This window comes from Benincasa hispida, chromosome 3 (genome assembly GCF_027475165.1).
Source record: "Benincasa hispida cultivar pf3 chromosome 3, pf3_genome.v1.1, whole genome shotgun sequence".
In the NCBI taxonomy this organism is placed as follows: domain Eukaryota; kingdom Viridiplantae; phylum Streptophyta; class Magnoliopsida; order Cucurbitales; family Cucurbitaceae; genus Benincasa; species Benincasa hispida.
Window position 1 is genome coordinate 12,000,522 of NC_143480.1, and position 27,119 is coordinate 12,027,640.

At 35.5% G+C, this 27,119-nt stretch overlaps 2 protein-coding genes and 2 pseudogenes across 4 annotated transcripts; all 4 read right to left on the reverse strand.

Moving 5' to 3' along the window:
• Positions 1-5,226: 5,226 nt before the first annotated feature.
• On the reverse strand, positions 5,227-6,734 carry LOC120073440 (putative cysteine-rich receptor-like protein kinase 9; annotated as a pseudogene). Its single transcript, XR_016528254.1, has 2 exons — positions 6,599-6,734; positions 5,227-6,347 (listed from the first exon to the last, which is right to left on the reverse strand). The product of XR_016528254.1 is annotated as a putative cysteine-rich receptor-like protein kinase 9 (transcript).
• LOC120074159 (cysteine-rich receptor-like protein kinase 26) lies at positions 6,164-9,909 on the reverse strand (annotated as a pseudogene). The gene is made up of 7 exons (XR_016528255.1): positions 8,935-9,909; positions 8,220-8,339; positions 7,977-8,098; positions 7,663-7,873; positions 7,293-7,530; positions 7,028-7,177; positions 6,164-6,958 (listed from the first exon to the last, which is right to left on the reverse strand). The product of XR_016528255.1 is annotated as a cysteine-rich receptor-like protein kinase 26 (transcript).
• Positions 9,910-17,903: 7,994 nt separating this feature from the next.
• LOC120074124 (cysteine-rich receptor-like protein kinase 29) lies at positions 17,904-22,050 on the reverse strand. The gene is made up of 7 exons (XM_090311485.1): positions 20,479-22,050; positions 19,348-19,470; positions 19,109-19,233; positions 18,795-19,005; positions 18,427-18,664; positions 18,168-18,322; positions 17,904-18,094 (listed from the first exon to the last, which is right to left on the reverse strand). Exons 1-7 carry the CDS (start codon positions 21,263-21,265, stop codon positions 18,036-18,038), a joined length of 1,698 nt encoding a protein of 565 aa, XP_090167611.1. The 5' UTR covers positions 21,266-22,050; the 3' UTR covers positions 17,904-18,035.
• Positions 22,051-22,147: 97 nt separating this feature from the next.
• On the reverse strand, positions 22,148-26,136 carry LOC120074249 (cysteine-rich receptor-like protein kinase 27). The gene is made up of 8 exons (XM_090311486.1): positions 26,048-26,136; positions 25,494-25,642; positions 24,218-24,960; positions 23,915-24,037; positions 23,671-23,795; positions 23,362-23,572; positions 23,000-23,237; positions 22,148-22,630 (listed from the first exon to the last, which is right to left on the reverse strand). Coding segments are annotated over exons 3-8 (1,134 nt in total). The 5' UTR covers positions 24,654-24,960; positions 25,494-25,642; positions 26,048-26,136; the 3' UTR covers positions 22,148-22,629.
• Between the last annotated feature and the right edge of the window lie 983 nt (positions 26,137-27,119).

The window sequence follows — 27,119 nt, forward strand, 5'->3', positions numbered from 1 at the left end:
TACTGAAACTTCAACAAGAGTTGTTGATGAGCCTGCTACATCAACAAGAGTTGTTAATGGAAGTTCATATAGTAGGTCAAATCCACCTCAAGAGTTGAGAGAACCTCGACGTAGTAGTAGGGTTGCGTACTCATCTGTTTGCTATATGGGTTTAACTAAAATCTTGGCTATGGTAACCGATGGCGAGGTTGAGGATCCGTTGTCTTACAAGAAGGCAATGGAGGATGTTTACCAAGATGAATGAATCAAAGCCATGGATCTCGAGATGGAGTTTATGTACTTGAATTCAGTATGAGATCTTGTAGATCAACCTGATGGGATTAAATCTATAGGTTGCAAATGGATCTACAAGAGAAAACGGGGTGCTGATGGGAAGGTGTAAACCTTCAAGGCTAGACTTGTGGCAAAGGGTTATACCTAGGTAGAGGCAGTTAACTATGAGGAGACTTTCTCGCCTGTTGCCATGCTTAAGCCTATCCGCATCCTCCTATCCATTATCTCATATTATGAATATGAGATATGGAAAATGAATGTCAAGACTACCTTTCTGAATGGTAATCTTGAGAAGACCATTTACATGGTGCAACCAGGGGGATTCATAGCCCAAGGTCAAGAGAAAAAAGGTTTACAAGCTGAATCGGTCCATTTATGGACTGAAACAGGCATCTCGATCTTGGAACATAAGGTTTGATACTACAATCAAATCTTACGGCTTTGACCAAAATGTTAATGAGCCTTGTGTCTACAAGAAAATCATCAACAGTTCAGTAGTTTTCCTAGTGTTATATGTAGACGATATCCTACTCATTGGGAATGATGTAGGTTTACTGACTTCAGTTAAAAACTGGCTAGCAACCCAATACCAAGTAAAATATTTGGGAGAGACTCAGTTTGTTCTTGGTATTCAGATCTTTTGGGATCGGAAGAACAAAGTGCTAGCATTGTTTCAGGCATCGTACATTGATAAGATGTTGATCAAGTACTTGATGTAGAACTCCAAAAGGGGCATTTTGCCTTTTTGGCATGGAGTTACTTTGTCTAAGGAGAAGTTCCCTAAGACACTTCAAGAGGTTGAGAAAATGAGACAGGTCCTCTATGCATCTATCGTTGGCAGTTTGATGTATGCAATGTTATGCACTAGACCTGACATCTGCTATGCTGTGGGGATAGTCAGTAGATATCAGTGTAATCCAGGACAGGGTCACTGGACAACCGTCAAGAACATCCTCAAGTATCTTTGGAGAATGAGGGACTACATGCTTGTGGATGGTTCTAAGGATTTGATCCTTACAGGATACACAGACTCTCATTTTTAGATTGTTAAGAATTCTCAGAAATCCACTTCAGGATTAGTGTGCACTCTTAACAGAGAGGCTATAGTATAGAGAAGCATTAAGCAGGGGTACATCGCTGATTCCACCATGGAGGCCGAGTATGTAGTGACTTGTGAAGCTGCTAAGGAGGCCGTTTGGCTCCAAAAATTCCTGATTGATCTGAGAGTTATTCGAGACCTGTCTAGGTCCATTACCCTATATTGTGATAATAGTGGTGCTATGGCAAATTCCAGAGAGCCTCGGAGTCATAAGCGCGACAAGCATATAGAGCGGAAATACCATCTCATCCACAAGATAGTGTATTGAAGGAACGTGATTGTCACGAAGATAGCTTCGGAGCACCACGTTGCCGATCCATTTATGAAGGCTCTCACAACTATAGTGCTTGAGGGTCACCTACACAGCCTGGGTTTACGAGACCGACCGCGGCTGGACTAGGGCAAGTAGGAGTATTATTGTATTGGGCTTTTGTGCCCTAATTTATTGTGTTGTACTTGTAATTATCTTGTACACCCCACTAGCTTTAGGACAAGAGGGAGAATATTGGGGTTGATGCTCTAAATCTCGCAGGGTTCCGTAGTTTGTAAACACGTGTATGAACAAATATTTGTGATGTAATAATATGAGATACTTTATTCACTATTGTCTATGAAATATGAGATATTTTAGTTACATTAACCACAAACCAATAAATTAAGATCCTTGGTTATCGTTGTAACTTAAGCATGTATGTGGAGACATACAAGTGGATCATGCCTTAAGTGATAATCTAAATGGTCTGTAGTATATGGATAAAGGAGGGAAACCTTATCCTGGTGACACTACTGATACGACCCGCTTTGTAGATGTTACAAGTGTTGTAAAGTACTACAAATGATCTAATCCTGGTCATTCATATGGAGACATACGAGTAGGGGTATCCTATACAAAGAAGTTTGTATAAGACCCGACCACGAAATGTTTAGTCTCGTTATATAACGTCGTTCATGACAGAGACTTTCATTTCACTAGGATGACCATAGGTAACATGACCTTAATCCTGAGTGAGTTGGGAATTCTTGCCTATGAGAGCGGTTCTTTGATTTGCATGGGTGTGAGTGGCCAGATCGTCGACTCAAACCTACAACTTGAGGATTCGTCTGATTGGGGAGCTGGGAACTCAACTACACAAGATAGAATTCACTCCTTCCCTAAAGCAGGGTAAGTAGATAAATTGCTTCCTTAAGGGCTGATTCCAAGGCTTGAGCAATGTGGCGCCACACTTTCTCATAGCCCGAGAAGAATTTACTCATAGTGGGACTACGATGTATTGTTCATTAGAGGAATCAGTGGTACTTAAGGAGTTAGATGTAACTACAGGGGCAAAACAGTAAATTAGTCATGCTGTAGTTACGAGTGATTTGTGAAGGGTCATAGTACAAAAATAAATTTGTAGTGTGAAGAGTGCAGCTGTCAGTCTTTAGTAGAGTGCCCGGCAGTTAACGGATGGTGGATATCATGATTAAAGAGTTTAGTCAGTTATTCACATATCGTTGGAACTTCAAGCTACAGGTCCATAAGGGCCCCTTAGTAGCTCAATGGATTCATGTCGAGGATCAGTTTTTGGGTTAGTTTGAAGTGTTCAAATTAACAAGAGGAAATTTGATTATATATGATATAATTAAATTGATTCAATTATATGTGATATAATTGATTTGATGTATTAGATACATTAATTGGAAGAATTAATATAAATATGATTTATATTAAATGCAATAAAGGAGAAAAAGAACTATGGTTTAAATATTACATATGATAAGATATTAAAATTATATGTTATAAATATAATATGATAAATTAGTTATTATATTTATTTATAATAAAATAATTATGAGATAATTGTTGGTAGCTAATTTTTTCTCTTTTAACCAATCAAGTGGGAAGTTATTATCAGTTTGAATAACTGAAGGATAAAAATGAAAATTGTTTTCATTTTTCAGTAGTGCAACACATTCGATCAGGTAAAAGAAAAGTGTTATACGATAGCCTTTGTGAGAGTGAACGATCATGCATTAAGGATTGAGTTTGCTAGACGACAGCTCCTTGATACTCAACGATCTAGTACCCAGTCTATACGATAGACTTAGCCATTCTCCCACTTGCTCGATCGTTTATTCGATCGTTCAATTCCTCCTTCCCTCTACCAAATACATACAGAGTCTACACCTTCTAGATTCTCACACCGAGAATACCAAGGTAACCGAGTGGTGGTATCGAGTTTACTATTCGAGGGTCGAGGATCGAGTGTTACTCGATTGTTTGAGGATCTGACAGTTCATGATTTTCACTAGTTGTTCGTTGCGTTCGTGCATTTGATCGAGCTTGCTTGGACGCGTGACTGGTGTTGATCGAGGGAATACTCGAAGAATAGTCTTTGAAAGGTATGTCACTCGATTCCCTTTGTATTTAACTTAAAAGCATGCTGTAATTTACTCGATGATGCATAACTGTTGTTGTTTGTTAGTAAATGCTTTGTTCTTTCACAATGGGTTTGGAACGATCTGTTTCCGCTCAATGGTTCTCTTGTTTAAGAGTTCCTTCAGAATCCCATCTAGATAGAGATCTTACTAAGGACATTTGGAGTTTTGGTTGAGGAAGATCATAGTCATCTTGAAGCTATCATCAATCTCAATGAATCCAATATATTATTTATTCTTGGCAATTTAGCATGAATGATCCTAGGACTAATATATTTAATATAGATTTAAAAAAATTATGCTAACACCTACAAATTGATCCTTGAATTAGGGGGAGACCGTCATTCACTCAGATTAAAAAAAGAAAAAGATAACATAGCTTTTGTTTCTGAAATTATGTTAAATTTTAAAATTTTCTTTAACAAATATGATGATCATGCTAAAGAAATTGTGAGAAAAAAGCTTAATTTTCAAAATAAAAAATCAAATAATTATCAAATAGAGCCCAACCCTCCTTAGTTCGTGATTCGTCATTTGGTTTTATGTTTTGAAAAATAAAAAGTATAGAAAAAACAATGAAAATATATTTGGTACACTTATTTTCAAAAACTATTTTAAAAGATAACTAAAAAAAGGGCATACTAATAAAAACATTCTTTATTTATAGGGACTATATAGTTGAAAAAAATTAGCAAAAAATATAAGTTGAGTATTGTTCTTAATAGGGGCCCATATTTTTAGTTTTAAATTTTCACAAATTCTTACCCTGGTTTTATTGTATATACCCCAATACACATTTTTTTTAAAAAAAAAAAAATTTACCATATATGCATGCATGATAATGATAGTTGATGTATGTGAATTTGGTCCTAAAAATTAGTTCAAGCAGTAAGTAGTCAGATTTTATCAATTGGAATTGAAAAAAAAAAAAAATAGCAATTACCCTAATTTTTTAATTAAGTTTTACCTTTAGATTTTTAAAGGACCATTTTTAAATATAATAAAATGAGTTAACTTATTTATAAATATAACAAAATTTCATTTTGTTGTATTGAAAAATATATTCTAACAATTTTGCTATTTAAAACAATTATCAACCATATGAAATTAAAAAGAATTGGCTACAGAATAATATCTCTTAACTTTTCCCTCTTAAAAGAAATAATATACTTCTATTAAACCAATCTGCACCAGTAATTAATTAATGTAATAATCTATAGTTATATTGCACTTATTTCTTTATTTTATAGATAAAATATCGGAAACATAGTTAAAATTCCATAAAACCTGATTGAATTTTTTTAGAAGCTTTATTCCAAATAAGCCCCACGTTAACCACCATTATTAGAAGCCAAAAAAAGTCAAAATTCCATACAAAAAGGGGAAGAGCTTGATTATTCGCTGGAATCCAAGTCAACCTTTTCTTTCTTTCATTTTCTTTTTTGAAGTAATTAATGAATCGAATATAACAACAAAAAGAGATTAATTACTCTCAACTCTCTCCTCAATCTTCCTGGATTTCAGAAACATGTAGATGCAGATTATCAAAACCCAGCAAGAAACTACTGATAAAACCATTATGATCACAATATGAACTCTGTTCTTCACATTCTTTTTCCCTGCAAAAATCTGAGTTAGGCCCAGAATTCACAATTGTTCTGAGAAGATAAACAAAAGGAAACATACATACCTACTGCACGGGATTCGTGAACTGTCGACGAGGGAGTAGATATCGCGGTCAGTGGCGGAGTCGGCCCATCATCAGTTACAGAATCAAAGAAGCGGTTTGGTTTATAATTCACCATACAGCTGGGGGTAAAAATCCCAGCAGATTGGCTACTAAAACTTGGGAGTTTCTTGAAACTGGAAGATAAGCAATCATCACATTGTCGTGGAGTTAAATCAGGCAGGCATTGGACGAGGGCGTGGGTTGTTTCCAGCTCTGAACTTGACATATTTCCAGTTGCATATTTGTGTAGAGGACCACCTAAAGAGGCTTTGTTTTTCAGACTATTCAACAAGATTCTTAGCCTTCGAATGAACTGATCTGTGTTCGTTGCGTTTTTTGTCGACTGAGTCCTGAACATTGGGCTAATATACATTTGATTGGACAAGGATGTACTTGAGTAGTGCAAGGAGCAATTTTCATACCATCCAATTGCTTCTTTTTGGTTAGAACAGTGCTTTCCGAGGAGACAAACAGAGTCCATGAGGCAGCTTTGACAAGCGTCGGGTGTAATATCTGGTCGACAAAGACCAACAGCATTGGCTATGTCTGAGCTTTGTCCATAAGAAAATCTGTAAAAGCCGTAGCTGAGGCTTTTGTTGGTGGTGATGGAGGAGAGGACATGGTCAAGGTTGGCCTTGAAGGTACTGTTGGCTGTGAAGTTACCAGTGTTGTATATGCAGAAATGAGAAATGAAGTTAGGCTGAGCACTAGCTTTGGCCATTAATAGCAGAAGAGAAGGGAGAAGGTAGAATGCCATGGCTGCTTGGCTTTGAGCTTCTTCTCAGTCATTCCCTTTTATATATGACTCATTTTGAGTTTTCTATTTGACTGTATTATAATGAATGGAAAATCAAAATTGTCACATAACCATGTTCAATTATTCTTGACAGCAAACTATAAGTTTAGATCATGATGAGAGATTTGGAAAAAAAATGTACGCAACACTGATAAATTAAAACAATTATGAAGGTCAAAATATTCAAATTGAAAATAGAAAAAGAAAATATATGTTACATGCACTTTAAACTTTATGCAGATTACAAGACCTGTTTACACCAATGTTAATTTGAGATTGTTACCTCCATCCCAAGACACTAGTAAGCTTGAATATCAATAGCTGAATACTGGTTTGCTGATTCTTCTTCTATGTTAAGACTCTCGCATAGACTAAGCTGTGATCTTTCTGTGTCATCAAGATGCCGTGGCAAGTTTGAGGTATTGCTCTGCAGCAAAAATCCGGGCCGCAAATGTTCAGGTAGAGCGAGGGAGTTGCTATTGAGCATGAGAACAACTGAATCCATGGTTGGTCTACTAGCTACCTTTTCTTGAACACACAGTAATCCAAGATGGATGCATCTCACGATTTCATCAATGCAAGTTGTAGCCAATATCGGGTCTATGATGGCTATGACATTCCCTTCCATCCAGTTTTTCCATGTCTGTTTTGGCAAATTTGTGTTAAAACTTTGTAGTGAAAGAACATATCTTTCAAAAATATTCATACTTACATAGCTTAGAAGGTGCTCTATATTTTCCCCATCTTGGAAGCAACTGTTCTTTTGGCCACTTACAATCTCTAGGAGAATTACATCAAAACTGAACACATACGTTTTCACAGAAAAATATCCATACATTGCGTACTCTGGGCCATATATCCACTTGAAATAAGAAACATTTAGTTCAGTATTTGTCTCAATCTTGTAAGACAACCTAAATTTTGTAGAAAATACAGAATTTGAATGATAATAGAGTGCAACAGTTTTTAGAACTTACTATGTTCCCTTAATTTTACTCGTATCACCATGAGATCGATTGATTGAACACAATTTTATCATTCCAAAATCAGTGATCTTTGGATTTAGCTCTGCATCTAATAAAATATTACTAGTTTTAAGATCATGATGAATGACTTTGAATCGAGAATCACCGTGCAAATATACGAGTCCACGACTGATGCCAACTATAATCTTGTAGCGTCTTGACCAGTCCAGATAATGACGTTGAATGGGATCTACATTTTCATTTAATAAGTATATGTATGCTTTTAGCTAAAAGTGAACTGAAAATGTGAACAAACTTTTAACTGGATAGACAGATTATGAAATGATGCCTAAGAACAGAGAACAAAATACAAAGAGGTTACCAAATATGAAATGATCCAGGCTTGAGTTAAGCAAAAACTCGTAGATGAGTAGCCTTTCGTTTCTCTCGAAGCAAAAGCCAAGAAGTCGAACCAGATTCCGGTGTTGCAGCTTAGCAACTAGTAAAACTTCATTTTTAAATTCAAAGTCACCCTGTTGCGAACCTTGAGCTAGCCTTTTCACAGCCACTTCTTGTCCATTGAAAAGCTTACCCTGAAGGTACATAAACAAGGGTAAAATTATAGGAGTCTTCCACCCTGTTGGAGCAAAATGCTATACTTTGACATTTTAAGATTGTTCAATTCCATGCAATTACCTTATAAACACCACCAAATCCACCTTGTCCAAGTTTATTTGAAATTGAGAAGTCATTTGTTGCTTCTCTAATCGTCTTGAATCCATATTGCAAGAAAGTGGGGATAACGTCATCATCATTAGCTTCACAATTCACAAGTAGTATGTTGACATGAGAATTAGAAATTTAGCAGACATTTACCATTTCAAAATGATAATTATAAGAAGAAATATTAGGCTTTGAAGAAAAAAAATATGATCTTACTCCCAAATCTTTCCCTCAACTTTCTGGATCTCAAAAAGGTGAAGATGCCGACGGCTAAAACCAAAACAGCCACAGATGGGAGAACTATTACAATGGTAGTGTTTATGGTGTTCTTCTTTGCTGAAAACAATTGACATCTCTTTCTGTTAAATTCTTGAACTAATTATTTTAAACAATAATGCCAGGTATCTTTTGATAATCATTTGTTTTTTGGTTTATGAAAAATAAGTTTGTAAATATTACTTCCAATCACAGTTTTTTTTTTTGGTATCTATTTTTAACAAGTGTCTTCAAAATCCATGTCAACGATTGAAAGTAATTTACTTATTTATTTATTTATTATTTTTTAAAATTTTGCTAAGAACTAATAATATATATATGAAAATATGTGAAGTGAAGGGATCAAACATCTAACATCGAGATTAATAGTACAAGTTTTATATCAGTTGACTTATACTCATTTTGGTTAAAGAATTCAAATATTTTCATAAAAAAGTTGGAAATTATTGCAGAGAAATTGGGAGGGAATTAGCACAATGTTTCAAAGCTAGAAAACTAAATAGCTATCCAACGAAACCTAAAATTTTCATTTAGAGAATGTGTTGAAATACGGACTGTATAGATCACTTTTGATGCTTAAAATGATCCTTAAAGACACGAGAAAAGAAAATGGTTGAATTGATAAGAACAAAGTGAACACAACCTCAAACCATACCTTCTGAAGACCTGGAATTGCTAGAAGGAACAAAAATTAGCGGCGGTGGTGGTGGCAAATCAGCAGAAGGGTCAAAGAAGAGGGACATCTGATATCTAACATTACAGCTGGGTGAATAATATCTCCAAGTTTTACTACAACACGATGGAATTGTTTGAAACGCTGAATCTAAGTATGCATCACATTGTAATTTAGACAAATCAGGTGTGCACTGCAGAAGTGCATATATCCTGCCAAACGCTTCTCCAAATATATCTCCAGCTGCATACTTCAATGAAGAACCACCAGAAGATGCATTATCTTTCAAGCCATCCAGCAATGCCCCCAGATTCTGCCTGAACAGATCTTCCTGTGCTATAGTGTCGTTTTTTATCCACATGATGAATACGGGTTCATCTTCCATTGCACCAAATATGGGACGACTTGAATAGCGTAGCATACAGTTATCAGACCACCCAATTGCTTCTTTCTGCTCAGGACATAGCTGTGTGAGAAAATATATAGAGTCATTGAGACAGTTTCGACAAACATCAGGCTTCGTATCTCCTCAGCAGAGCCCAAAAGCATTGGCTGATTCCAAGCTTTCACCATAGGAAAAATTGTAAAAGCCATTGCCAGTATCTTTGGCAGTGGCAATGGAGGAGAGTACACGATCGAGGTTGGTTTTATAGGTGCTGTTGCTGGTGAAGTTTCCTACTTCATACATGCAAACGTGCTTGACAAAGACTGGCTGTGTGGCACAAATTCTAGCAAAGAAACACAAAGCAAGAGGAAGAAAGAACTCCATATAATGTTGGCTGTAACAGCAGACAAATTTGGAAAAAACACCACAACATCTAGGAGCTTCCATTTCAAGTTAAAGCTATCAGATATTTAAATGTTAGCATTTTTCCTTTGGCCTTCGAATGATATTAATGAAGGTCGTTGGTCTATCTTCTGATCAATAGATACTAATGCCTGAAACTACCTTGGCTGACTTTCCTTTATTCGACTAGAAGCTTTATTATATGATCTACGTAATTAATGAATTCTGAATTGAGCATATCCATACGGAAACTATTTCATTTTTTGTATTTAATTTTTGAAAATAAAGTCTATTCTCTCACATTTTCTTACAATAGTGCATCTTTCTTAATTACAAAAGTTGAATTCTTAACCAAAATTTAAAAACAAAAATAAGTTTTTAAAAACTACCATTTTTTAATTTTCAAAACTTGGCTTAGTCTTTTGCAACATGGGTAAAAAGTGAATAAAAAAGCAAGAAATCTAGACGTTGAAGAGGTATTAGTAGGCTTAATTTTTAAAATCTAAAAACTAAAAACTAAATGTTTATCGAAGAGGATTTAATAAATTGGCGGTTGAATTTCCAACAACTTAGGAAGCTCAGTTTTTCTTAATCCAAAGTGAGAAAATAACATAAGAATTTAACAACATTCCTTTAATATGCAACAATATTATAAATCATCGAGAAGATAATGGACTGCCGTAATACGTACAATATTGGTCAAGCTCTTGATAAGGTGAGAGTCAGTTTTGCTGAAAATTTCAAATGGGCTGGGCCATATGGATATGTTTAGGAATTCATCTCAGCTTCCTGCAAACAAGAAAATGTCAAAAGTCAGGGATGAGTCCAGTCAATTCCATGGAATAAAATGTCATTGATTATTATTATTATCTAAGATCTCTGAACATCATGACTAGTTCTTTGAGCAAACCTAGTCCAAATTTTCGATTCATTTCAACAAGGCGCAATTTCATTCGACCTTCCTCCAGCTATGTTCTCTTAGACTTCATTATCAACTCAATCCTAGCTTCAGAAACTTTTTTCAAACTCAAGAAACCCCTACAAGCATCTTGAAGAGACTGTAGTTGACGATTTTCAACTTACCATAGGATGATCAGTGGGGTTCTATTTGTTCTCGACTCGACGATACCTATATAAAATGAATAAGGTCTTGGTTACATCAGTGATTGTGCAGCGAATTTCATATATGACGCTTGGTCGTCACCTTTCTTTGCCGCATCATCAGTCACGCCGTTCAGTGTAGGCCGTCCTTGATCCATAGCCGGTAGAACAGGTTCTTCAGTTCGTAAATGGAATTCTTTTGTTTGCCGTTGGCATGCAACAACATTTTACAGAGAATGATACAATCGATTGTTGGAGCACAAATTTTTGGGATACCTCATGGGAGAACTGAAGAAAGTGTTAGAAAAAAAACGTGGAGGACAAATATGAAAAAATGAGTAGATGTATTTTCCATTCAATTAAGCATATCTTTATATAGACTTACAAATATAACTATAGGAATGCGGTTTAAAACTATAAATGTCATCAAATGCTCATAACTCACATAACTCCTATAACTCAAAAATCACTATTGGTTACAAAAAAACTAAAAGTCACAAAACCCAAAAGTCACACTAAATGCCACAAATAAAGTTTAATAATGACAAACTTTTCAACACCCTCTTAAATTTGATTTGTTACACCAAGTAAACTCCTCATTTTGATAAAAGTCTCCAACTTGAGGGGCTTTGTGAAAATGTCCGCCACTTGGTCTTGTGACTTGATATATTTGAGTTCTACTTCTTTCTTCGTAATGTAATCCCGAATGTAGTGAAATCGGGTATCAATGTGCTTGTTCCTCCTATAAAATACCGGATTTTTGGCTAAGGCAATGGCCGATTTGTTGTCAACAAAAATCTCCATTGGACTTTCCATTTGAAACTTCAACTCCTTCACTAAGTTTCTTAGCCAAATTGCATGACCACATGAAGTTGCTGCGACGTACTCTGCCTCGCATGTTGATAATGTGACTATGAGTTGCTTTTTTGATATCCATGTGAACGCTGTTTCACCAATAAAAAAACACAAACCCCGTAGTGCTCTTTCGATCATCCAAATCACTACTCCAATCACTATCACAATAACCAACAATATCAAAATTGCTAGAAGAGACATAGGAAAAACCATACCCAATCATCTCTTTGGTGTAGCGAAGTATCCTTTTTGCCATTTTGCAATGTGTTGCTGTCGGTTCCTCCATAAATCGACTAATAATTCCAACCGAATAAAGAATATTTGGTCTTGTACATGTCAAGTATCTCAAACTTCCAACCAAGCTTTTGAAATATGTAGAATTTACCTTATCTCCTCCATCTTGCTTAGTGATTTTGACTCCACATTCCATCGATGTTCCAACTAGATTAGCATCATTCATATTGAACTTCTTGAGCACTTTTTTAGCATAGCCCTCTTGGGATATAAAAATCCCATCTTCACCTTGTTTGACCTCAATCCCAAGATAGTAACTCATGAGACCAATGTCCGTCATTTCAAACTCCTTTGCCATCTCTCTTTTGAACTCATCAAACATGCTAGGATTGTTTTCGGTAAATACTAAATCATCAACATATAAATAAATGATTAGTATGCTTTCACCTTGCATTTTGATGTAGAGGGCATGCTCATAAGGACACTTCATATACTTCTTCTCTTGAACATACTTGTCAATCTTCGAATTCCATGCTCTTGGTGCTTGCTTTAAACCATTAAGTGTCTTCTTCAATCGAATCACTTTATCTTCTTCACCCTTGACTTCATAACTCAATGGTTGTTCCACATAGACCTCTTCCTCAAGAAATCCATTCAAGAATGCCGATTTGACATCCATTTGATGTATCTTCCAATGATTATGGGCTGCCAAAGCAATAATCAAACGAATAGTTTCAAGACGAACAACAAGGGCAAATACCTCATCATAGTCGATGCCATGTCATTGGCTATACCCTTTCACCACTAGTCTCACCTTTTGCCTCTCAACATCGCTATTGACTTTTCTCTTTGTCTTGTATACCCACTTCACTCCGATCGGGTTGTGCCCTTTTGGAAGCTTGGTCAACTCCCATGTGTCATTTTTCTCTATCGCTCGAATTTCTTCATCCATTGCATCCTTCCATTTCTTGCTTGCAATGGCTTCTTAGAAACTAATAGGCTCACAATCACCAAAAAGACAATAGAGAATTATGTCATTTTGATTTTCATTTACCTCATTAAGTTCCCGTAGACTTCGAGTTCCTCTTGGGTCAATTTCGTTCTCCGAATCGCTGGATGAACCTTCATATGATGATCGATCGGTCGAATGAGGTGGCACTGAAATGGGCAAACCTTCACCTATTTCATCCCTGGTCGACTTATTTTCATTGTCTTCTTCAAAATATGGAAGGAAATCATACTCCTCCTCTTGTATATTCCAATCCCAAGAGGCTTTCTCATAAAAAACAACATCACGACTAATCATTACCTTCCCATTCAAAGGATTGTAAAGACGATAACCCTTTGAACTTGCATCATAGCCGATGAAGAAGAGTTTCTCGCTTCGATCATCGAGCTTGGTCATTTTTTCTTCTGACACATGAGCATATGCAATACTCCCAAACACCTTGAAGTGACCAATTCCGGGCTTTCTTCCGTTCCATGCTTCTTGAGGCGTCTTGTCAAGCATACTTTTGGTTGGTGTTCGATTTGTCAAATAAACTACACAAGTTACGACCTCCTTCCAAAATTCCCTCGACATCTTCTTTGTCTTTAGCATGCTTCTTGCCATGTTTAAGATTGTCTGATTCTTCCTTTCCACCACACCATTTTGTTGCGGTGTCCTTGGGACTGTTAACGAACGTCGGGTGCCTTTTTCATCACAAAATTGTTTGAACGCATTTGATGTGAATTCACCACCTCGATCGGTTGTCATGACCTTGATTGTAAGGTTTCTTTCATTCTCCACACGTGCCTTAAATCTCTTGAAGATTTCAAATACTTCTGATTTTTCCTTCAAAAAGTACACCTATGTTTTTCTAGAAAAATCATCAATAAAGAGAAGGAAATATTTACTTTTACCATGAGACTCTGGTTTGATCATTCCACACATATCAGCATGAATGAGTTCTAAAGGCTTCTTTGCTCTTGTCATAGACTCCTTCGAAAAACTACTTCGATGATGTTTGCCAAGAAAACACCCTTCACACACTTGGTTTGGCTTGTGAATGTGTGGTAAGCCTCGCACCATCTTCTTCGACAAATCTTCTAAACTTCCAAAATTGAGGTGCCCGAACTGTAGATGCCATAGCCAAGAGAGATCTTCATAACACGTCTTTAAGTATTTTGGAACATCATTACATATATTCAAAGGAAACATTCGGTTTTTGGTCATGGAGACTTTAGCAATAAGTCTCTCATGATTATCCTTCAAATACAAATAATTGTTTTTCATTTGAACTTCAAAACCTTTCTCTAACAATTGTCCTACACTCAATATATTATTTTTTACATTGGGAATGTAATAAACATTTGTATATATTGATTTTCTCTATTTTTAACCAAATGAGAATTTTACCTATTCCTTTGATGGCGGCCAAAGAATTGTCTCCAAAGGCAATATTACCTTTCTCCATCTTGTTCAACTCCACAAACATCTCGCGTTTTCCACACATGTGATTCAGGCCCCTGTGTCAAGATACCACATATTATATTGACTCTCTTCTTCTCCCTTTGAAACCATAATAAGGTTCCATCCTCCTCTGCATAATTGGATTGTCCTTGATGGGTTTTTGATGTGCTAGCGGTTGATCGGTCCTGATACTTTCGATCAATCGACTCTGTTTGAGATGAGTAACACTCATTCACATAATGTCCATATTTGTTACAATTATAACATTTTACTTGAGATTTATCTCTCCCGGACCTTCCACCACGTCTTCCATGACCTCGACCTCCTCTTCCTCTTGAGGATTCAGACGAGTTTTGAGAAACATCGGTGTTGGATTCACCTCTTCCACCATGGCCTCGATCACCACGACCTTTTCCACATCCATAACTATTCTTCTCCTTGATTTTGAGTTGGAGAAGTTGTTCAACAGTCTCTGTTTGCTCCATCCTCCTTTTCTTTTTCTCCTCATAGGCTTGTAACGAGCCTATAAATTGTTCAATTGTCATGTTCTCAAGATCCTGTGTCTCCTCGATCGTCGTGACGATAATCTCGAACTTTGTATTTAAGCTTTGTAGAACCTTCTCCATGACACGAACATCGGTGATTTCTTCACCATTCTATCTCAATTGGTTGACGACAACCATTACTTTCGTGTGATATTCCGCTATCACCTCCGTCTCCTTCATTTGTAAAGATTCAAACTCACCATGTAAGGTTTACAACCATACATTTTTCACACGATCGGCTCCTCTATGAGTCGATTGGAGTTTGTCCCATGCCACCTTTGACGTCTCTGCATTGGCGATGGTCTCAAACGTATCTTCGTCCACCGATTGATACAAGATATAAAGGGTCTTCTTGTCCTTCTTTCTTGTCTCCTTTAACGCATCTCTTTGCGCTTGATTGGCTCTAGCTTCTGCCTCTTGAAAACCGTTCTCCACGATCTCCCACACCTCTTGTGCTCCTAGTAACACTTTTATCTTGATGCTCCAATTGTCATAGTTAAGCTTGGTAAGCATTGGTAGTTGAAGTGAACCTATCCCAACGTTGGCCATTTTTCTCTCAATATTTTCTACTAGCTCTGGTACCACTATGTTAGAAAAAAAAACGTGGAGGACAAATATGAAAAAATGAGAGATGAATTTTCCATTCAACTAAGCATGTCTTTATATAGGCTTACAAACATAACCATAAGAATGCCAATGGTTTAGAGCTATAAATGTTATCAAATGCTCATAACTCACATAACTCTTATAACTCAAAAATCACTTTTCAACAGAAAGATAAAAGATTAATGAAAAGGAAGGAAAATGGTAAAAAATTAGCAGATTTAGATTTTCACCTTATAAAATTCGCACGCTTTTTTGAAATCTCGTAGAATTAGTTTTTCTCACTTCATCTCGGACAAGACTACAAAGAATTAAAAAATCAATTTTTTTCTAACTTATTGATTCTTTGAGCGTTCTCTCTACATCTCTCCTTATCATGCATAGAGTCTTTTTACACAGATTTGCTAATTTTTTTAGGTAATCTTCCCAAATCTTATATTATTTTCAAATTTTCTCTAAATTCGGTTATGTTTACTAAATATTATATCAAATTATTATGCAATCTTCAAATCTTTAGCATAAATTATGCTTTCACAATTATATGAATTTCCAAAATTCCAAATGGGTTTTCTAATGATCAAAATAGATTTTCCAAATTGATTCAACATTTTTAAATTTTGGGAAATATCAAATTTTTCGAAAAATTGGGTAAGATTTGGGATATATATATATAGAATGTTAGTGTTAATCCTGTCCGAGATTCCATCGAGAAAGCTCAAATATATGAATCTCAGTGTTAATTATGTCTGGTATAGAATCCCAATGTTATTTTGCCCGAGATTAGCGTTGAGATGTACATAATCTCAGTGTATAATCTAGCCTGAAGTACCGAGAAAACCCAAGCGATAAGTTAGAAAAAGTTGATTTTTTAAATTAAAAATATCGTGGTCGATCTCGTTCGAGATGGACCGAGAAAAACTATTTTTTGAGTTTTTTTTTTTAAAAAAGCTAGTTTTATAAGGCAAAAAAAATTAAACGTGCTATTTCTGTTAATTTCCCGAAAAGGAATTAGGATTGATTTGAAGTGGCCCATGTTTATTGTTGTTGTATCCTTGTAACCGAGGGTGATTGCGTTAAAATTTAGGTCGGACCACTACTTTTACCTTACCAACATTGTTTCTTAAAATGTGATAGATTCGTAATTAAAAGTGATAAAAAAATTAGGCAGAGAAATCTTCATTGTACCTGAGTACGACATTATTATTATTTTAAAATGATAAAAACTTTTATAATAGTTCGTAAGTCATAATAATCTATGTTTAGGGTGATTTTAATCGAAGGTGACGTTTGCCAAAACGTAATAAAAATTGGTGTAACCATAATAAAATTTTATTGATGGATTAGTTGTAATGAGTCTGAATTACAATTGTAATTTGATCGCTTTTGATTGCATTTACTTAGAATTATGAATTTTGTTGCATTTACTGTTACCATTACCTCTGAAGGTCAAATGATAACGATAATAGTAAATGTATCAAAATTCATAATTTTTTCTCTAAAATAGTAACAATAATGGTAACTACCATAACGATAATAGTAATAATATGACGTAATTTCTAAACGTAATTGGATTAAGCATGCTCCGCTTGTCAATCTGTTTGTGTTTTTTTTTAATTACAGTTTGGAAGTTGACCCCATGTGTCAATATGGATGCAAAACACAAGTAAGCAACACCAAATGTAATCAAATAGAATCCACTTTTCACATTACCATTAATTTATTACGTTTTCATTAGAGTAAACGTGACTTGAGTTATAATAATATTTGTTTGGAGTAGAAATTAATAAACACCATAACAAAAGAGATTTGTAATAATGATATTGTAATTAAAGGTCATAATAGTTGGTGATTGAAACTCTAAATATGGAGTGGACTATAATATCCCACTCTACCCACTTGGAGTTATAGCTCAAATGCCACAAGTCCCAAAATTTCCATCTGCAACCATTAAGTCCATTAAATCTAAAATTTGAATACTTTAATCCTTGAAATTTTCAAATCTGACAATTTTAAATTGACAACAAATTAGTCCCTATGTAAGAAATTTCATCCAACTTAATTATCCATCTTGATGACCTACTTAATCTTTATAATTTATAAACAAACCCTTAATTAATTATATTAATCAACATGTGATGGAACATTTATCAATTATGAAAGTATTCGAGTTGAAAATAGGAAAAGAAAAATATGTTACATGAAGTTTAAGCTTAATGCAGATTACAAGACCTCCATCCCAATACAAGACCTGCTTGTTGATTCTGCTTCACCACAAGGGCTCTCAGATAGACTATGCTGAGATCCTTCTGTGTAATCATCAAGATGCTGTGGCAAGTTTTTGGTATCGCTTTGCAACCAAAATCCGGGCCGCAAAGGTACAGGAAGAGTGAAGGAGTTGTTCTTGAGCATGAGAACAACTGAAGCCATGGTGGGTCTACTTGCTACATTTTCTTGAACACATAATAATCCAAGATGGATGCATCTGATGATTTCATCAATGCAAGTTCTAGCCAGTGTTGGGTCTATGATGGCTGTCACATTCCCTTCCATCCAGTTTCTCCACGTCTGCCATGGCAAATTTGTGTTGAACATTATAAGAAAATAATATATCTTCAAAAAAAAATAAAAGCATTTATACTTGCATAGCTCAGAAGATGCTCTGTATTTTCTCCCTCTTGAAAGCAACTGTTCTTTTGGCCACTTATGATCTCTAGAAGAAGCACACCAAAACTAAACACATCCGATTTCACTGAAAAACGTCCATACAATGCATACTCTGGAGCCATATATCCACTTGAAATAAAAAAACATTAAGTTCAATATTTGTCAAGCTAAATTTCGTAGAAAATATATGAATTGAATGACATTATATAAGTTCAAGTTCTATTAAAACTTACTATGTTCCCTTAATTTTACTTGTATCACCATGAGTTTGACTGATTGAACACAATCTTGCCATTCCAAAATCAGTGACTTTTGGATTTAGCTCTGCATCCAATAAAATATTACTAGCCTTAAGATCATGATGGATCACTTTGAATCGAGAATCTTCATGTAAATACATGAGGCCGCGACTGATGCCAACTACAATTTTGTATCGTCTCGACCAGTCCAAATATTCACGTTGAATTGGATCTACATTTTCATTTAAAAAGTACATGGCTGCTTTTAGCTAAAGTGAATAGAGAATGTGAACAAACTTTTAACTGGACGGCAAGTTTATGAAAAGATGCATGAGAACAAAGAACAAGGTGTAAACCGGTACCAAAGATGAAACGATCTAAGCTTGAATTAGATAGAAACTCATAGATGAGAAGCCTTTCGTTTCTCTCAAAGCAAAAGCCAAGTAGTCGAACCACATTCCGGTGTTGCAGCTTGGCAACCAGTAAAACTTCATTCTTAAATTCGAGGTCTCCCTGTTGCGAACCTTGAGTTAGCCTTTTCACAGCTATTTCTTGTCCATTGAAAAGCTTACCCTGAAGATACATAAAAAGGGGCAAAATCTTAGAAGGCTTCTACCCTGCTGAAACAAAATGCCATACTTTGACGGTTTAAGATTGTTCTATTTCATTCAATTACCTTATAAACAATACCAAATCCACCTTGTCCAAGTTTATTTGAAACAGAAAAGTTATCTGTTGCATCTCTAATCGTCTTGAAATCATATTGCAATAAATTCGTGGGGCTAATGTCATCATCACTAGCTTCACAAATCACAAGTAGTATTATGGTGACAAGAGTATTAGCAATTTAGCAGAAATTTTACCCCCCAAAAGAAAATTAGGCAATAGGGATTGAAGAAAAGAAAATGGCTTTACTCTCAAGTTTTTCCCTCAACTTTTTGGATCTCAAAAAGGTGTAGATGCCGATGGCTAAAACGAAAAGAGCCACAAATGGGAGAACTATTACAATGGTAGTTTGCATGGCGTTCTTCTTCATTCCTGAAAAAACAAAAGACATCTCTTTCTAATTGATCAAAAAACTTAAGTTGATGGGTGAAGGTAAATTCAATATTATATCATCTAAGACTCCCCTCACTCATGGGCTTGAAATATGTAGAAGGTTCAACAAATGAAAAAAAATATTAATTTGGGAGACAATAATATTGTAGAGGTTCCAAAATAGGACCTCCTGCACCATCTGCTCTTATATCATGTTAAATCACTAATTGACCGAAAAATTTAAGTAGATTGGTGAATGTAAATTTAATATCACATCATCTAACAATTAAAAGTGTGCATATCACTTTTGATAATACTTAAAACCCTAAAAATGAAAAGAAAATGTTGAACTAAAAATAACAAAGGGAACATAACCATCTAAGAAGCACGGACACCGACACACGACACGGCGACATGTCAATTTTCAAAAAAGTAGGACACGACACGTCGGGGACACGTTATTTTTTTTATTAAAGAATTAAATATATGTCGTGAAATAAACATATTGGGAAATATTCCATTTAAAAACACCATTAACAACCATACAAGATACAACCACAACCATAGATAAGATGACTAACGGTCCAATGTGGAGGTGTGGTGTTTTGGGTGTGGGGACTCGGGGAGTTTTGATATTTTGAAGAAAAGAAAAGTGGAAAGGAATAATATATTTTGAGAAATTAAAATAAAAAACACAAAAACCTAAAAGTTTTGGGCTTGGGCTGATGCTTTTGGGCTGCTAACTTTAGTTTTATAAGCTTTCATTGTTTTTTCTTTTTAATTTTGCAGTGCCGTGTCCCAGAAGTGTCCCAACTGTGTCCCACCTGTGTCCTACATGTGTCCCCGCCGTGTCGGAAATTTAAAAAAATAATAAAATATTCGACACGCCAGCTGGCGTGTCGGGCATGTCGGAGGCGTGTCGGGCGTGTCGGTGTCGGACACGTGTCCGACACTGACACTTGGCCATCTTAGGAGTGTCGGTGCTTTATAGATAACCATGAACCATACCTTCTGAAGACGTGGTAATGCTTGAAGGAACTAAAATTAGCGGCAACGGTGGTGGCAATTCAGCAGAAGGCTCAAGGAAGTGAGACACCTGATATCTAACGTTACAACTTGGTGAAAAATATCTCCAAGCTACCTTACAACATGGTGGAATTGTTTTGAACGCTGAATCTGAGCACGCATCACATTGTAGTTTAGACAAATCAGGTGTGCACTGCAGAAGTGCATATATCCTACCAAAGGCTTCTCCAAATATATCTCCAGCTGCATACTTCCGTACAGAACCACCTGAAGAAGCATTATCTTTCAACCTATCCAGCAATGTTCTCAGGTTCTGCTTGAACATATCTCTCTGTGTTTTGAAGTCGTTTGTTATCCATGATACGTATTGGGGTTCAACTTCCATTGCACCAAAAATAGGACGACTTGAAAAGCGTAGCATACAGATATCATACCACGCAATTGCCTCTTTCTGCTTAGGACATAGCTGTGTGAGAAGATATATAGAGTTATTAAGGCAGCTTCGACAACTATCAGGATTCGTATCTCCTCGGCAGAGCCCAATAGCATTGGCTGATTCCAAGCTTTGACCATAGGAAAAATTGTACAAGCCATTGCCAGTATCTTTGGCAGTGGCAATGGAGGAGAGTACATGATCGAGATTGGTCTTATAAGTGCTGTTGCTAGTGAAGTTCCCTACTTCATACATGCAGACATGCTTGACCAAGACTGGCTGGGTGGCACAAATTCTTGCAAAGGAAAACAAAGCAAGAGGAAGAAAGAACGCCATCTAATGTTGGCTATAACAGGAGTTACAAAAACCCATAACATATCGGAGCTTCCCTTTTAAGATAAATCCATCAAATATTTAAACGTCAGCCTTTGGACTTTGAATGATTATATTGAAGGTCGTTGGTTTATACTTCGACCAATGCTATACAAATTTAACCTTTGACTTCTGATCTTTGGCTGTGACTTCCCTTATTTTAAGAGTTTTTATTGTATATGATCTACTTTATTAATAAATTCTGATAAAAGCATAACATCCACGGTCATCCGTCAACTTAATAAATTGCAGATGCTGCATATTTCAAATGGGCCATGTGGTCAAGAATCTTCCTTGCCTGCAAACAAGAGAATGTCAAAAGTCAGTGATAATCCAGTCAATTCCATGAAATAAAATGACATAAAAATGAAAGTTTATAAATCTATTAAACACTTTTGAAAATTCAAATACCAAATAGATACAAACTTCAAAGTTTATAGACTAAATTTGCAATTTAACATTTCCTTAACTAAAACAAGTTTGACAACATATGATGATATACTTATTCTTATTTGTTAAGTTCAATATTTTCTCTTATAAATTTTTTAGAAATATATATCGAGATTGACATTTTTATCGATATATCTATCCACATCTCTATTTACCCTTCCAACCTAACAGTAACATAAGGCAGTATATGTGAATAATTTCCCAAAATGGTAAAAGACTATCTTACCCTTCCTCTGGTAAGTTGGTGGCCTCACAAATACCCTGAGTTATTTTTACTTCTTGACAGCAAACCATAAGTTCAGCTAATGGAGGGAAATTGGATAATGCACGTTAACAGTTCTAAGTTAAGACAATGATGAAGTTAAGGATATTCAAAGTAAAAATAGAAGATTAAAAAAAAAAAAAAAAAAAACCTAATATACATGGACAGTTCGGTTTTATTCTGTTAATATACATGGACATGGACTAAAGATTTATGCAGATGAAAAGAAGAACAGTATTGCCTGTTTACACAAATGTTAAGTTGAGGTTGTTTCCTCATTCCAAGTCTCAAGAAATTGAGTTAAACTGGTTTGATGATTCTTCTTCAATACAAATGCTCGAAGCTAGGCTAGATTGGGACCCTTCTGTGCAATTAAATTGCTGTGCAATGTTTGATGATTTACTTTGCAGCAAAAATCCAGGCCGTGATGGTACAGGAAGAGAGGAGTAACTATTCAGCATGAGAAGAACTAAAGCCATGGTTGGTCTGCTAGCTGCATCTTCTTGAACACATAATAACCCTAGATGAATGCATCTTATGATTTCATCAATGCAAGTTCCAGTCAATATTGGGTCTATGATATTTGTAATTGTTCCTTTCGTCCAGTTTTCCCATGTCTGCATTGGCAAGATTGTGTTACATTTGAAGGAAAAGAAGTACATGATGTCCCTTAGAATATTAGTACTTACATAGCTCAAAAGATGCTCTATATTTTCGCCATTTTGAAAGCTACCGTTCTTTTGGCCACTCACGATCTCTAGAAGAAACACACCAAAACTAAAAACGTCTAATTTTATTGAGAAATGCCCATACAATGCATACTCTGGGGCCATGTATCCACTTGAAATAAAAACACTTTTAAGTTCAATATTTGTCTCAATCTCCCAAGAGAAGCTAATTTTTTTTTTTTAAGAGAATGCAATTACTTGACTTATTTTATTTATTTTTTTTTTTGAAAAAAAAAGGGAGGAGCAAACGAGACTTACTATGTTCCTTTAATTTTACTTGTATCACCATTGGATTGATCGAACGAACACAATCTTGCCATTCCAAAATCATTAATTTTTGGATTTAGTTCTGCATCTAGTAATATATTACTAGCTTTAAGATCATGATGGATGACTTTGAATCGAGAATCTTCATGAAGATACATGAGACCACGACTGATGCCTACTATGATTTTGTAATGTCTTGGCCAGTCCAAATATTGGCGCTGCATTGGATCTGCATTTTCATTTAATATGAATATGGCTGCTTAGCTAGTAAAAGCAATGATAATGCAAACAAAATTTTTACCAGAAAGTTTACAAAATGATGCCCAATAAGTAGAACAAATTGCTGAAAGTACCAAATATAAAACGATCTAAGCTTGAATTAGGTAGAAACTCGTAGATTAGGAGTCTTTCACTTTTCTCAAAACAAAAGCCAAGAAGTCGAACCAGATTCCGGTGCTGCAGCTTAGCAACCAATAAAACTTCATTCTTAAATTCGAGGTCTCCCTGTTGAGAACCTTGAGTTAGCCTTTTTACAGCCACTTCTTGTCCATTGAGAAGTTTACCCTGAAAGATACAAAAGCAAAACAAAAATATTAGAATTCATCTATCCTGATGGGACAAAATGTTACAGTTAAGAGATCATTCTATTTCCGTTCGATTACCTTATAAACGATGCCAAATCCACCTTGTCCAAGTTTATGGACAGTTGAGAAGTCATCTGTTGCATCTTTGATCGTCTTAAAGTCGTATTGCAAGAAGTCCATAGAGTTAATATCATCATCAGTAGCTTCACAAGTAGTGTAGTGACAGGAGAATTAACAGCAGTTCATACTTTGAAGAAGATAATTATACCCACAAGAAAAGAAAAAAAGCACTAGGCTCGAGACAAAAATAAAATAATCTTACTTTCAAGTCTTTCCCTCAACTTTCTGGATCTCAAAAAGATATAGAAGCCAATGGTCAATAACAGCGAAAGTGCTACAAATGGAAGAACTATCACAATGACAGTTCGTATTCTGAACTTCTTTCCTGAAAAGAAAAGGCACCTCTGGATGTTAAATTCTTGAACTACTTGTAAAAAACACTGAGCTTTTTTATCTTGAGAATGTATTATTCAATTTTTGCAAATAGATTGCTTGATTCTTGAAAGCGTGAGAAAAACAAAATATTGTATTGAAAAGGACAAAGTGGCAAAAGCATTAACCATACCCTCTGTAGACTTGGTACTAGTTGAAGGAGAAAATACTACCGACAGTGGTGGTTGTGACTCGGCAGAAGGGTCATAGAAGAGGTACAGTTCATATCTGGCGTTACAGCTAGGTAAAAAAACTGTCGTTCCTTCACTACAACATGGTGGGAATGCTTGTAACGCTGACTTTAAGCACTCATCACATTGTAGCTGCGACAGGTCAGGTGTGCACTGCAAAAGCCCATATATAGTCCATAACCCGCGTGCACCTATGTTTCCAGTTGCATACTTCTTTATAGAACCACCTGAAGAGGTATTGTTCTTCAAGCTATCTAGCAACGTTTTTAACTTCTGGCTGAACAGAGCTTCCTCTGTTATATTGATTGCCGCCCACGAGAGGAAATGGGGTCCAGTTTCCACTGCACCAAATATGGAACGGCTTGAATAGCGCAGCATGCAGTTATTAAACCACCCAATTGCTTCTTTCTGCCGAGGACATAGCTGTGTGAGAAGATATATAGAGTCATTGAGGCAGCTTCGACATACATCAGACTTCACATCGCCTCGGCAGAGGCCAATAGCACTGGCTTTGTCTGAGTTTTCCCCATAGGAAGAAGTGTAAAAGCCACTGCCAGTATCTTTGGCATTGGCAATGGAGGAGAGGACATGATTGAGGTTGGCCTTATACGTGCTGTTGCTGGCAAAGTTCCCTCTATCGTACAAGCAGTAATGTTTGACGAAGACTGGTTGGATGGCGCAAACTCTGGCAAAGAAAAACAATACAAGAGGAAGAAAGAATGCCATGTACTACTATTGGCAATGACAACGATAGAATTGCAGAAACATCATAACAATATTTTGGCTTTTAAGTTAGATCTACAAGTATTTAAATCTGTTAGGACTTGGAATGATCATATTGAACATGATTAGTTTTTTGTTTGACCAACAAGGTACAAATTTTGGCTTAAACTACTGATCCTTTGCTTTGTTTTTTCCTTTATTTTATAAGAAGTTTGATTATAAACACCACATTATTTATGAATTCTGAGTATAACATCCATCCAACTCATTATTAGTCAATTTAATAAATTGCAGGTGGAATTTCCATCCAACTGAGCAAGTTCGCCCTTTATTAAACTAAAGTTCAAAATTAAACATGAAAATTTAACAACAAAGTTATTTAAACCATGTAAATATTCATACTTACTAAGGAAAGTGCGTTCGTGGAGAGAAGCATTTCGTATTTTTTGTATTTAAGAACATAGTCGATGAGAAGAATCAGGACTGCAAGAATACCTTGGCTATAAAATCTTCATTGTCAAGCTTTTCAAACCATTACGACTGAACTAATTGGAAAGATGAGGAGTCACTTTTGCTGCAATTATATTGCTGAAAATTCCAAATGAACCATATAATGGGAATTGGTCTTATTTCTAGAAGCATTCCTGCAAATAAGAAAATGTCAAAGTCAGGGTTCAGTCCCGTCAATTCATTGCATACAATGTATTCGGTTTTGATAAAACATAGTATCGCTACCCTGAACCAAACTACGATTTATTTCAGAAAGATGCAAGTTCTATCAATCTTTCTCCAGCTCTGTTCTCTAGTATTTTCACACTGAAATCAAATTCTGGCTTGTTAAAACTTTATGGCAAAAGCAACAAGACCATTCAAGCACCCTGCAGAGAACGTGATTCAATTTTTCTAAACTTCGTATCCCCATTTCGGAACGTGTAGAGATGAATGAAACTTGGCTTTCAATGAAGCCAATGATGTCCTATTTCTTTCTAGACTAGACGAAACGTGTAAATTAATTAGGTCTTAGTAACATTGAAACGCTAGGGCATCACCTTCCTTCGCTGCATAATCAATCAAGAAATTCAGTATAGCTATCTGGTGCTCGTCATCCTCGCTCCACAGCAGCTGTATGTAATGGAAGAGTGGGGGGGGGGGGGGGGGAATATATGGGAAACTTGTATAAAAAGTTATGGGTAATTGTTTTAAATGGATAAATTTTTAGAAATATTTTCAAGTGTAACACGATGTAAATGTTTATCACTAACCCTGTCTAGCACATATAGATAATAACATTGTTAGGTTTAATTTCATTTTAATTCAATTTAGTAGAAGTATTCAAAATACTCAATGACTCGAAAAATTCAATCAACCCAATCTAATTCGTACGGTGGGTTTGGGATGAGTTATCAACTCATTTGAGTTGGTTGAGTTTAAATAAATGAAAACTTTATGTTATGAGTTGGGTTGATTCATGGTTCATTATTTTTTGACCTTTAATCTCAAATTAATTAATTTTAATTAATTAATTTTAATTAATTAATTAATATTTTGATAATAACAAACTATGATTTGATGACGTGGGAGAATTTTTATCATCAAAGTGGATCAGGTGTCACTTGGAGCAATAGAAAGGTGATACATGATGGACTCTTGATTTCTGGATTGGTTTTAAAAAATGAAATGGATTTTAAAAAAATAATTTAATATTATTTTATGTTCGTGTGCTAGTTTTGGACACATGTGGTAAGCATCTATTTTTTTTTTTTTGTTAGGTTTTAAAAGAAATGATTTAAAAATATATATATTATTATATATTTTTTTTTTTGTGTTTAACGGCTAGCTGAGTTTAAAATCTCCACCATTGTTTTTTATTTTCCAAGATCCAATGACCTAAATTAAATGTGGTTTTCAACCATTTTTCCTCTTTATTTAAACTCATATTCTTTTCTAAATCATGACAACAATTTTTATTATTTTCGGTTCTCCATAATTCATTAGGCCACAATTATTGCTCTCTCTCCAAGCTTCAATTGACTTCTTTTCATCTTCTTCTTGTGAGAGATATTTTATGTTGTGAGGATTGACTCGTTGAGTGCTAAATTTCTAACTCCACTCTTTTATCGA

Coding starts and splice junctions, on each gene's coding strand:
- LOC120074249 (XM_090311486.1), bottom strand. CDS start 24,653: ATGCTGCGCTATTCAAGCCGTTCCATATTTGGTGCAGTGGAAACTGGA. Junction 24,038..24,217: donor TAGTACCAAGTCTACAGAGG/GTATGGTTAATG, acceptor TTTTCTTTTCAG/GAAAGAAGTTCAGAATACGA. Junction 23,238..23,361: donor CTTAGATCGTTTTATATTTG/GTACTTTCAGCA, acceptor ATGAAAATGCAG/ATCCAATGCAGCGCCAATAT.
- LOC120074124 (XM_090311485.1), bottom strand. CDS start 21,265: ATGGCGTTCTTTCTTCCTCTTGCTTTGTTTTCCTTTGCAAGAATTTGT. Junction 18,323..18,426: donor AGTAAAATTAAGGGAACATA/GTAAGTTTTAAT, acceptor TTTTATTTCAAG/TGGATATATGGCTCCAGAGT. Junction 18,095..18,167: donor GCATCTTCTGAGCTATGCAA/GTATAAATGCTT, acceptor TTGCCATGGCAG/ACGTGGAGAAACTGGATGGA.